Raw genomic sequence first — 13,294 nt, 5'->3', positions numbered from 1 at the left:
TGAGTTTCATAAAGAAAGGGTTAGTGATGGGACCGATCAACTCTGCGCCGGAACTCGGAAGTGAATATTATGGTATTAATCATAGTCGTCTGCAAGTACACGGCTCGATACAAGTTAGTTTAAAATTAGATGACGGCGAAAGGGTTGACACTCGTCTGTTGGTAGTACCGGATACTACAATGGTGAACTCCGTTATTTTAGGTCGCGACGCATTAAAAAGATGTGGATTAGTTTTAGCAGAAAAGATAAGCGCTCCGAAGAAGAGGTAGTGATAGATCAGATTATGAATATAGAAATAGATGATTCCACCGATAATCAAATTACCGAATTAGACATTAATCCCAAAATCGCGGGGAAAAACAAAATGAATTAAAGAATCTTAAAGGTAAATACTTAGATGCACCTCGTCCGGAAAAGCCTAGAATAGCAAGGAACACCTGCGAGCAATGGAAGAGTTAAAGGATAAATAGTTATAGCGCCTTTGTAAGCAAATTAAATGACAAATCATCGGGGAATGTACCGACAGTTAAAAGTTATATTTAGTATATTTTATCCTTACGATAAAATCCAGCTGTATTATGTTTCATTTCATTTCCTTTCAAGATTATCACCGAAATCGCATCTCGCTTTATGTTTGTAAGAATAATATTATTTTAGTTATTGATTAGATCGAAAGGAAAAAAAAAAGAGAGAGGAAAAAGGAAAAAGAAATATTGTATCCGAGTGATTTTATTTCTTATGTATGCGTTTATTTAATCTTTAGACCCTTTTATATCAGCATTTTTAGGACGTTTTATACTAGCCTTGCGCTTGTGTTTATTTTGTGATTGTATTTCTTATGTGTGGATTATTTATATTTTTTCTTTCAGATTATTACTTTTATTTATGATCGTATTCTTATGTTTGTATTCATGTACTTTTTATGTATGTATTAACCTTATGTTCATGTTCATTTTACGTTGCGTCTTATGTATGTGTGATGGTCTAGTGACCGAGGGCGGTCACCGTCAGGACTGGCCGATTGTAAACGTCTTATGCAGGTTCGTGCACGTTGGCGCCTGCACTAGTGTGAGTACGTGCGGATGTTTATTTAGGATATCGGTATTCTTAAGATTAAGTGTGGGGAACAGAGGCCGTATGCGTCACCCGTGGGGGAGGCCGATGCTTCGTCGTTCGATGAAAAGGAATAAAAGAGCAGTCGGGGAATACTGCCAGGAGATATAGAGGAGTTATAGAGGAGTTATAGAAGAGTTATAGAGGAGAGTGAAGGAGTTTAGTTCAGTTTTGTCGGTTCTTATGTTAGTTATGATTACCCTTCTTATGAGTCTTATGTATCTTACGGTAACGGGTTATTGCAATTATTAAGAATTGTCCTCTATTGAAAGTAACGGCCTTATGAAATCTTATGTGCTGTAGATGTTACATTATCTATAAAGCAGACGTTTTATTATTAATTGACGACTATTAAATTTTTTGTTTTTAAAAGTCGAATGAGATCGTTCCCGAAGTTTACACGTAATTCAATAATTACGTTTAATTCGATACGTTGCTTTTTGAAACAGTCCATTTAAGAAAAAAAAGGCACATTTGTGATGCATGTTTCTTTTTTCTTTTTTTTTTTCTTCTTCTTTTTATTTTTCGTTTACGTCTGTGCGTCTTCTTTTCATTGATTTATTTTTTTTTAGCTAAATTTCGTTCTATTTCCTTTCTCTTTTTTTTTTTTTTTTTTATAGAAAGTGCATACATTTTTGTCGTTAACCCCGCGCTCATATTTTTTTTGTCCCCTTTTCTCTTACTCTTATTCTTTTTCATCAGTAAATAATAGTAGGTATATATTTTTATTTTGTGTTAACTGTTTTTTTTGGCACCGTATTTTATTTTTTTAGTTTCATGTAAAACTTGTTTCTTTTTATCGCTTCTCTACACTTGTTCTTCTTTTTCTTTTTTTTTAAACGCTTCTCTCTCTTAATTATTTAAAAAGAAAGAAAATTATTATAAAAGAAAGGAAAAAAACAAAAAAAAAGCAAAAAAAAATTAAAGATATAAATTAGAAAAAGAGATAGAACTTTAATTATATTTTCTTTTGTCAATAAAAAGAGAAACGCATATGGATAATGCGTAAGATTTTAGATATTATTACTTTATAATATAATATTTATAATAATAAAAATAAAAATAATAATATAATATTAATAATAATATAATAATAATATGTTAAAAAAATGAGTTATGAACATAGTAATATACATTATAAAATACAGCACAAGATTAAATAGTGTAGTCAATAAGAAACGGAAAATATTAAATTTGAAATCAGCAGTTAATAATAATAATAGTGAACGGAACGATTAGGGGGGGTTCCGTTAAGTCCGATTATCTAGTCGCATATATACATAAATATGTTTTAGAGATATTTTAAAAATAAATGAAAAATTATTTCGACGAGCATTGGACTCTTTTGACAACGAATTTGTTTCTTTTTTTATGGCAATGATTTGTTTTCCACCTTTCTAATTCTCTCTTCTTCTTCTTTTTCACTTTTTAGTTTAACTTTATACAACATTGTCTATTGGTACGAAGAAGTCTTGAAGTCACTGACAAGAGAATCACCACACAACAAAATACACATATAATAAAGAAACAACAACATTAACAACAGAATCAGCACCGCATTATTGTCTTTTGTCCTTGGTGGTGCTGATTTTTTCAAGAACGGTTGCTTAATTCCTCGAGGATAAACGCAACAACTTGTTTTTTCTGCTCCTCTTCAGCAGTTTGTCTTTCCTGCTCTTAAGCAGCTTTCCTGCTCTTCACCTCATTTTCAAATTTCTGTACTAGGACTGCTACATCGACAAGAAGCAAAAAATTTATATCTTCTCTAGGCACTTCCTCGTTAGGTGATTGTTCTTGTCGATGTTGTTTTGGTAAATGCTGCAGTACATATTGTTTTTTTTCTTCGACTTTATTCATTTGAGGAGCGAGATTATCTTGTTGTTTGATGTTTTCTCCTCGATTATCCTGAGAATTGTTGTGTTCGCAGGTAGTATAAATTTCTGTCTCCTGCTGTACGTCAGGAGTCGTTGTCAAATGCTGTCTTGGCGCGTTCCAAGACAGTGGTTGTTGTTCTCCTCTTGCTGGTGTGTTATTTCTATAAGAAAAAAAAAACAAAAGAAAATTAAAGAAAATTATTAATATTAAAACGATATGAAATATTATTGAAATTGCTAAAAAGAACAAAACAAAATAAAGGAAAATAAAAACGAAACGTTTCATTAATTCTCTAACTATGAAAAAGTTGTAGTATTGTCAAGTAGGGGAGGGGGAGATTATATAACAAATTAAAATACATTGATATAAAAACAAAAAAATAATGCGTGTCAAAACTTTAGAAATGACGAAAATGAATAAAATGATTTACATTGAAAGACACTTCAGTGGCGTATAATGTAATTAGAGGATTAATAAATAAATGAAATCGATTATACATTCATTTTTGTATATCATTTCGAAGATAATGTAATACAACAAGGTGGAAAACGGTTGTTGTCGCGTATTTGTTTTTTTTTCTTCTTCTTTTTTTTTTGGTCTCTTACCCCCGTTGTGCTGGGTGTAGTTGTGTGTTGTAAACTGGTACAAAAACTTCTTGCACCACTTGTGACCGAGGATATACAATGACACTTTGCCAATTATTTGCAGTTCGTTCCTCTTCACTATGCGAACTGCTGGCAGAGTCATGAATACTATCCTCTTCGCTTCTGTATAAAATATCATTAACGATTAGATATACAATTAGTAAATAAATGTATATTAACGTATATGAGCAGAAGAAGCAGAAGAAGCATTTCCATGTATTTAATGATATCTAATTATTTCAAACATTCAACCATATTATATCTATATAGGATGTTTTATAATTGATTATTAAAAACATGGGATGATTTTCAAATGAAAAGAAAAAAAAACAAAAAGAAGCTTATGTACAATTATTTTTCAACACCCGAGTTATTGATTTATTTTTGTTAAATGAATGAAATTATATTTTACGCACACTCGCACTGTAACATTCGTTCGTTCATTCGTAAATATGATGCATAATTAACGTTTTCCACCTCCACAAATAATTAGTCTTACAACATAAAGGAGATTATAAAAGGAAGCGTGATTATTAAAAAATGAACTTACACATATTCGTCCTTAGATATGCTTGGATCGTCGTAGTCGTGATCCCTCTTTCTTTTTTTATTAGAAGATTTACGGGATACATTTGAGGGATCCCAATTTTGGTTGTTGTTTCTTTTATTTCCCGCCGATTGCTGATAATTCGCAGCCATTTTTTTACCGCGGCGGGATATGATGTATTCGAGGGGATCTAGACCATCACTTCGAATCATCTTGGGTAAAATACGCCTTCTGGCGTTTATGAACCAATTGGATACCTATATATTACAGAAGGAAAAATATTATTAAATATGTTAATGTCATTATTTTCTTATCGATATAATTTTAACGATTTTAGTCGATTTAATTTGAAGAAAGTTCATGTTATCTGTGTTTAAATAATTCCCCCCCCTCCCCCTACTTGTATATAACAATTTCTATATTCTTATAATAATATTGAATGTTTTAAATATGTTAACATGATTTTGGTGGTATCTTTTTTAAATCTATACAATTATTATGTATTTCGTAACAGAGTATTATAATTATAACAATGATACAAATTGTATATATAATGTATAAAACGCGTATCGACCTGAATTATTTTATTTTGTACTACTTTATACTTTTATATAAAGCGGTTACGAATAACTATGATTGTATGTAATATTATCATTATCACGTGTTGAAAATAATCTATATTTATAAACTAATTATATATATATACTATATATAATTAATTTACATTAAATAATATAAAATGAAATATAAAATAATAAGACATTAAAATAAAATGAATAATAAATAAAATGTTACCTGTAATACTGTGAGATTCGTCACTCTGCTCAGGTATGATTTTTCGCTTTCGGTGGGATATGCGCTGTACATATGTTCGTATAGCCATTTTCTTAAAATCTTTACTGCATGTTTTGGCAAATTACCACGTTTTCTTTTTTCGATTCCATTCGTGGATTTGCAAGACATCGGATTACTTTCCTTGCTAGAAAAAAAAAAAAAAAAGAAAAAAAAATTAAACAAGCATTTTAAATAACACACACACACACAGACGTATTATTTTATTTATTATTCAAACTAAAGAAAAAAAAAGCGAATACAAAATGTTATGCAAATATAGATCATGTATTAAATATAGATTCAATGTTAAAATAAATTGTAAAACCGCTAAAAAATTGTTAGCCCACTTTTATTAAAATTATAATAATGATAATAAATAAATATAAACAAAATTGTTACCATAGATTAAAAGTATGTTGTTATTATTACACCATCAAAATTAATAGATTTTTATTCTTTACAACTAATATTATTCTGTCATAACGTCAAGTGTAAAAAAAAAAAAAAGAAAAAGAATCTATTTGGATCGAGGTCAGGGCGTTTAACGAAGAATAAGTTTATTCACGATTTGCAATATAACAAAAATCCAGTAAATAATTATCCTTAAATACAATTTATATATACACACAGTAATACGATATATATAGATCTCTATAAATTTTTATTTGAATAAACCTAGTGACTTATATATTTTCAAATGTAAAATATACTCAAAACGTTTATATAAAATAAGAAGAAAAAAAGAAGAAAGAAAAATAAAAATAAACATCTGACCCCTATTCTATACAAAAAACGAAGTGGAGTTTACGAATATATATGAAGGGGGATGATGATCGAGACTTACTACTTGAAGGGTGTGTTGTCGTGTGTTAGCGAAGGGACATTTAAGTTACGAATATGTATATATATACTGAAGGAATCCAACGGTAAATTCAGAGTGTGTTGCTTTAGTTAGATAGAATAAGATATATGAAAGAAGAGAGGAAAGAAGGGGAATAAGGAGGAGGAAAGGAGGAGGAGGAGGAGAAGGGTGAGGAGAATGAGGAAAAGAAGATGGGAATATAGAGGAGGCACGAATACCGGTTTACGTGCGTTGGCATGTTCTTTCGAGAAACGAAGCCATCCGTGATGGTAAATTCAATGAGTTTGCTTGGTATCATTCTTTTCCATCCTTTTATTTTGCTTACCGTAAAAGTCAGAACGAACGATAGATTGAGGGAGAAAGAGAGAGAAAAAGAGAGAGGGAGAGAGAGAGAGGAGAAAGCATAATAAAGAAAGAAAAAGAAAGCGTGCAGTAGGTGGGATACGAACGAGGAGGAAGGAAGAAGAGGAAGAGGATGAGGAGGAAGAGGAAAAAGAATCTAACATAACAGAGCCCTTGAATTGAAACACGTGGGGGGACTTCGACCTTCCTCTTTAACCGACTCTTCCCCCCTCGCCCCCCCGCCACCCTCCACCCCTACACTTTGGACTCGTTTGAATCATCTAGAAAGAGACTTATTTTGTTTTCTTTTTCTTTTTTTTTTTTATATACAATATTTGTTGATATCGGTTTATCCTCTACCTTCTATTATTTAATCGAACAATAAAAACAACCCAGATAAATCTCGTTGCACTTCGTACAACACCGTTATCCTTTTTCTTTTACTATTTCTTTTGATTTATGGTGATTTATATTATTGATGCACGTATATGAAGAATAAAATATAATAGGGGATTTAATTAAATCACATATGGAATTTATGTAATACTACATGTGTGTGTATATGTGTGTTGTTATATATTCGTAACAATTATTATTGAAAAATTTTACGAATATATTTTTGTAATTAATGAATCAGTAATGTAATTAATAAAGTAATGTACTTAATAATTACTAATATAATTAATGAAGTAAGAATAATTAGTAAAGAATGAGAATATATAATTATTGATTTATTGAAACTTTTACTTTGCTTGTAATGTTTTCTTTGAAAGTATTTTTGATCGAAGTTTAAGAACTTAGAATAATATGATTGTATTATGATCAATGATGCGAATAGAAACTTTTAGTAAATGTCATAAATATTATAAATTATTTTATGCAATTGTTATTATCGTACATTCAAATAAGTACACACACATATAGTATGTATGTATACATTATCGATTTCTTGAAGAGATTGCCAGTTAATTACCCTCTCGCTTAAGACTTTTTATACAGTTGTTTGAGATATTGGTTTTAAATGTACGAATAGTAAAAAAGAAATCTTGATTAATAATAGGTTTCTTATTTCTTTTTTTTTTCTTTTTTTTTTATATGTATATATATATCAATACATTAAAAGTAACAACACGTGTCGTTTAACTGTAAACTTAGAATATCTAATAAAAAAAGATTACAGTTAACAAATGAAAAAAAAGAAAATAAAAGACCATTTACCTATTGATACTAACGAGACAATACTAATTAATAATACAATTAAATCTAATGAATTTTTGTCTATTAATATCAAACACAAAACGATTACAAAAAAAATATCCGATAGCCGAAAAGAATCTATAACATAATAACACCCTTATAGTTAATAAAAAAAAATCTTCTAAAACGTATCTCCCCTCTAATATAATAATAGAACGACGATAAACGTAATCGTATTATCGACAAGGTTCAAAGATCGTCTACGATATTTCTCGTTTAAATAGAACGAAAAAAAATAAAAAAGAAAGAAGGAAAAAAAAAATAAAAAATAGGATACAATGAAAATTTGAAAGGATTGCATGATTCAACCTCTTCTTTTTCTTCTGAAACATCATCTCGAATGTCAGATGTAAAGAGAATACGGTCACTTTACGTATGATACCCAAAAATGATTTGAGGGTTGGTTGAGGGGGGGGGGGTGGTTGTGGTGATGATTGTGGTGGTCTTGGTGTACATAGACTATTTACTCGAATAAAAGATGACAAAAGGAAGAGGAAGAAGAAGAAAAGAAGAAGAGAGAAGAAGAAGAGAGAACAGATTACATTTGGAAAAGATACGCGAATGTAGTAGTAGTAGTAGTAGTAGTAGCTTTACGTAGCTAGGTAATGCTAAGAAGATCTTTCTGTAATCTGAAAAATAACCCAGTGTGTGCTTTCAGCCGGTTTCCATATTTAGCCTGCCGAGTGTCGTTGACTGACTCCTCTCGTTTAAGTCAGACAGAGACGGAAGAAGAAGAGAAGGAAGAAGTTAGGAAAAGGCAGAGGTAAAGTCTGATAGTAAAAAAATAGAAAAAAGTTACTATAATATATGCAATTAAAAACATGAGATATTAAAGATTTGATCGAGTATTTAAGGTATCATCTAATTCTAAGTTCCACCACCGCCACCACCACCTCCACCACCCTCCCGCCCCACTCCCATCAATTTCATCTATCCTATCTATTACATGTTAATAGATACACATATACACATATATATGGTTTTCTATACTTCGCATATAAATACGAACGAATATTTTAATGGGGGTTGGTTGTTGGTTGTTTTGTTAAAAAATCATATGGTTTGAATTATTTTTTACCAACACACCCACCCCTGCGTGTTATTTTTATTTTTTGGGTATATTTAATTTCATTGGATTTCGTATTCTTTTTATTATTATATACAGTAGATGTATTAATTTATATCGATTAGTTATTGATAGGAATAGAAAGAGATATAATTAATAAGAATTTTTCTAGATTAATATTCCTAAGAAGAATAATTGGCGTGTTATAAATTAGGTTATGATATATATTTTTAATCTATCAGTTTATCTTCGTTGTAATAATTAACATTGAACTTACAATCAGATTAATATATAATCGAAGATATAATATTTTGAGATAAAATTATATTTACTTGCCCCCTCCCCCCCCTCCTCCTCCTCCCTTCATATCATCCCTCATATATTTATATCATTTCATTCTATATGAATCATGAATACAATTCTAAACTGAATCGTGACCAGGTTAAATCACTTCCTAGACTATAACTAATTAAACGGTGGAGAGTAAGGTGAAATCGTTAAACGCGTTCTCCGTTCGTGACAATCAGTTATTTTAGGAACGGTTAATTACGCCCAACTCTACGATGAGGCACATATCTTCGGACGAATTGTATTTTCGTCTCAGGGTGTACGGAAAAGAAAGAAAGAAAGAAAAAAGAAAATAAAACAAGATTAGGGAGAAGAAATATGTCTTTAGGATATTAACGTCGTTCTGTTTATCGTTTACCTCGATCAAAATAAAAATAAAATCAAAAAGAACATAAAATGACGTTTAAAAAAAGGAAAAACGTGAATTCATTTGTGTTGACAGGGTAGGGGTGCTTTATAAAAATTTTAATTCTATTTACACACTACTTATAGAAATAGATTAAATAATTATTTTTTCAAACGTTTTTAGATCCTATGTTCATTTTAAAACGTTGTCAAAATATTTGGAATATATTTTATGACTTCATTTTGTTTTTTAATTTTATTAAAATGTTAAAAAAAAATTAAAAGAATAATGTATGACAAATATATAATCACTTCGAACGAGAAAATATCTTTTCAATTATTATAACAATATATATAATAAATATTTATAAATTAATTTATATTATTGTGCGTTATTATTTGTGCGTGTGCGTTTTTTTTTTTTTTAGAGATTCGAGGGTGAGTGCGCGTGCAACACAAGAGATGAAAATTTAGTAAAAAAAAAAAATAAAAAATAAAAATAAAAATAAAATATATAATATAATAAAATACACATTGAAACACAGATAGACCATTCCTTGTAACCAAATCCATGATTCTGGGTCTGCATAGGCGCCTAATCTTAGAACTCGCGGATTTGTAGTTACGTAAGGTCCAGTAACCTGACGGCGTAAAATTAGGATCTAAGCAGCTCGACTAGACACACACACACACACATACACAGACACAATAATACATCTGCGCGTGTGTGTACGTGTGTCTCAGAGAATCATCGTCACGTTAAACTTTCTTCGATCATTATTTTCCCTAACTAATGATTAATCATCCTTTCCAACATCTTACACGTATTATTTAAAAGAAAATAAAGAAAAATAGAAAAAAAAGAAGAAAAAAAAAGAAATAAATTTCTAATAAAACAAAATTATTCGTCGAAAATAAATTCATTTTTATTTAACGATTAAATATAATTGAATTAAATGTTTCCAATTTTCTGATAAACAATTAATTAGATCGTTATAATAATTATTGATAAATATTTATACCTATTATACTTGATAATCTGAAACAATTGAATAAAAAAAAAAAAATAGATAAAATAAAAAGATTAATACATATACGTACATATACATATACATATTTTATTTCTGCGTTAGGTCATCGTGGAATCGTTGCTCGACTTGGATTGCATCCAAATACTGTTAAGGGTCACAGAATTGCACGTACTTTCATCGTCTCGAGTAATTTTATGCTAGTACGATTCAATTTTCATTTCGCAAGATGTTAAAACCACCCCCTGTTTATACGCTAACCAAAACTACATCTCGAGATGCACACGCATAAACTCACGAACGTGCACGCACACGTATGCAACAACAACAACACAACAACAACGACGATGAATTAATTAAATACATTTTTAAATTACGACTTCTTTCATTAGTTATTTCATTTGGAAACCATAGTAAAGAGGGGGGGTCGAAGAATTGATGGGGAGTTTTGAATAATCAATTTATAATATTTAAAATTCGTTAGAATTTTGCAACAAAAATATATTATATATTGGATATTTTTTCTGTGTTGAATGTAATTAAAAAAAAAAAAAAAGATTCTATTTTCAAGAATACGAACGACTATTTTTAAAATCCAGTCACAATGCTTCTGTGCTTGCTTCGTCATCGAAATTATTAATAATATTATAACAAGAAATTTTGCACACTTGTTCGTAAATTTAATAAAAAATAATATAATATATAAGAATAAAAAATAAAAGAATATCTCGATTAAGGTCGTTACAATATATTACGATAAAGTATGTGACACGTGACACGACTTGTGTGACTTTATAAGATAAAAATTCGTTTCCCCCCAAGTTTGTTAAAATGAATAATATAAAGATAACTGAGAAGCAAAGTACAACATTGCATTTATTTAACGAGAGGTTAAAACGAATTGAAGTAGATTATCTGTATCGAAGGTAATGAAATTATGAAATAATATTATTCATATTATCGATTACAACGTTTCTCGTTAAAAACGTTTAAGTTAACGTTAACGAGGAAAATAGAAAAATCTTTGCGGTATTTAAAACGAAGGAAAAAGTGACGAAAAAAAAAACATAAATTAGAAAATAAATTAAAAGAAAAAAGAAAAATATTTTTTTTTTTTCCACAGAAGGAAGATAAATTCGAGATTAAACTCGTTATGTCATTTATTTATTTAAGCATCGAAGAATATATATATATATTATTCGTGTTATTTGAATGCAATACACATAAGAAGAAACAAACATATTTATCATTTACTTTTTCTCTCGTATGATGTTATAATAATTGCTATCAACTTTGTTACAAAAAAAGAAAAAAAAAAAGAAAAAAAAAATGTATACGTTACGACAACGACGAGTACAAATTTACGTCGTAGACAATATAAATAAACTGAACTTTTTAGCAACTTTAGAAAAAAAAAAGTATAATCTATTTCGAATGAAATTATTTGTTAAATATAATTATAAATAATATCGTTAAAAACCCATAAAATATTATTTCGAATGATAAAAAAAAACTCATCATTTCTGCGTGATTATCTTTCAACAAATACCCAATAAATAATTATCTAAAGTATCACAAACGATTTTAATTGACATTAGATTATTATTAAAACATTTGCATTATCTAATCTTTATGTTTTAAAAATAATGTATTAGAAAATAAATAAGGATTGTCATAATTAGAATAGAAAGATATAAAAAGTTCAATTATATTTCTATCTGTCCGTCTGTCTGTCTGTCTGTTTGTCTGTCAATCTATCTAACTTTAACATAAGCTGATTCTGATATCTTTTTTATATTGTAAAAGTCACGCGTACATTGTGTTTGCTGTTAACTAACATTACACTTTGAATTTTGGCAAGGATTCTGAGCCTGGCGTAGGATGCAAATGATTGGCAGTTGGTTTTACAGTAGCAACATGCTCGTGTTGTACTTTCTACAATGTATTTATATTTTAACTTACAACTAAGAATAAATATAATACCTTAGGGTGTGTAAAATTTACTACTCGCCATTGCAAGCACCTACACAACAACACAAATAACGGAGCGTTCGATAACGTTATTTGCATCTGGTCAGGAATCTTGGCCGAAATTTTGAAGTTGGTGGTAGTGGTGGGTGGTGATGGTGTGGGGGGGGTCACGCGACATCACCGGATGACACACACACATACATATATATGTATATGTGCACACAGATACGTACATTGTGACAAATATCTTCAAGAAGATTCGACATTCGGTGTAAAATAATAATTTGTCACCGTTGTCATTTTCTTTTTTTAATAACTCACCCCCCACACCACACCCTCTATGCTTAACAACCCCGCAACTATTCTCTCTATTTTTGTATTGTTACATTACACGTGAGAATTGAAATATTTTATTTAAATAATTCCTATATGTTTCGATTTAATTAGTTACACGTAGTTAAATATTTATGGTAAGATCATTTTTATTCTTCAATTTTGATTTTTGCTACCTGAGCTTTCTATCGGAGAGAAGAAAATCTTGGCTTATTATATTGAATTCTATTTTATATTTTCTCTCTTTCTTTTTTGACCTGAAATCTTTATCTCACTTTTCACGAACGATCAGAAAAATTCGTAGCAATAAAAGGATAGCTTAAGTATTGGGCCTCGATCGTTCTTTTGAAGTATTACCGAAAACCTTTACCTACGATCTCTTTCTATTATTAGAATTTTAACTTTCCTATAAACCTATACATATATATGAATATACTTTAAACGAAATAAAAATATATATAAAAATTTGTACTTATCGAAATGAATGTAATAATTAAGCATGCAATGTCATTTTGTAAACTAAAAATAAGTAAAATTATCTGACTTTACATACACAAAGATATGATACATAAAATATATGCAAAAGTATAAAATAACTATGTGTGTGTGTTGTGTGAAATCAGTCTAATTACAATTGAAGGTTTTAACGTTAGTTAGTTGTATTAGTGCATGTATCATGATAATATATGTAAAAATGTACAAGTATAAATTAACTGTATATATATATAT

The 13,294-nt window shown here is 29.4% G+C and overlaps 1 protein-coding gene across 1 annotated transcript; it reads right to left on the bottom strand.

The window, feature by feature from the left end:
• Positions 1-2,790: 2,790 nt before the first annotated feature.
• On the bottom strand, positions 2,791-12,498 carry LOC122517896 (iroquois-class homeodomain protein irx-3-like). The gene is made up of 6 exons (XM_043636511.1): positions 12,466-12,498; positions 12,105-12,196; positions 4,975-5,158; positions 4,183-4,436; positions 3,594-3,755; positions 2,791-3,148 (listed from the first exon to the last, which is right to left on the bottom strand). The coding sequence occupies exons 1-6, from the start codon at positions 12,496-12,498 to the stop codon at positions 2,791-2,793; spliced, it is 1,083 nt and encodes a 360-aa protein (XP_043492446.1).
• Between the last annotated feature and the right edge of the window lie 796 nt (positions 12,499-13,294).

The sequence above is a fragment of the Polistes fuscatus genome, unplaced genomic scaffold, assembly GCF_010416935.1.
Source record: "Polistes fuscatus isolate 324 unplaced genomic scaffold, CU_Pfus_HIC Scaffold22, whole genome shotgun sequence".
Taxonomy (NCBI): domain Eukaryota; kingdom Metazoa; phylum Arthropoda; class Insecta; order Hymenoptera; family Vespidae; genus Polistes; species Polistes fuscatus.
Note: the sequence above shows the minus strand (reverse complement) of the source record. Positions and strands in the feature narration are given on the sequence as shown.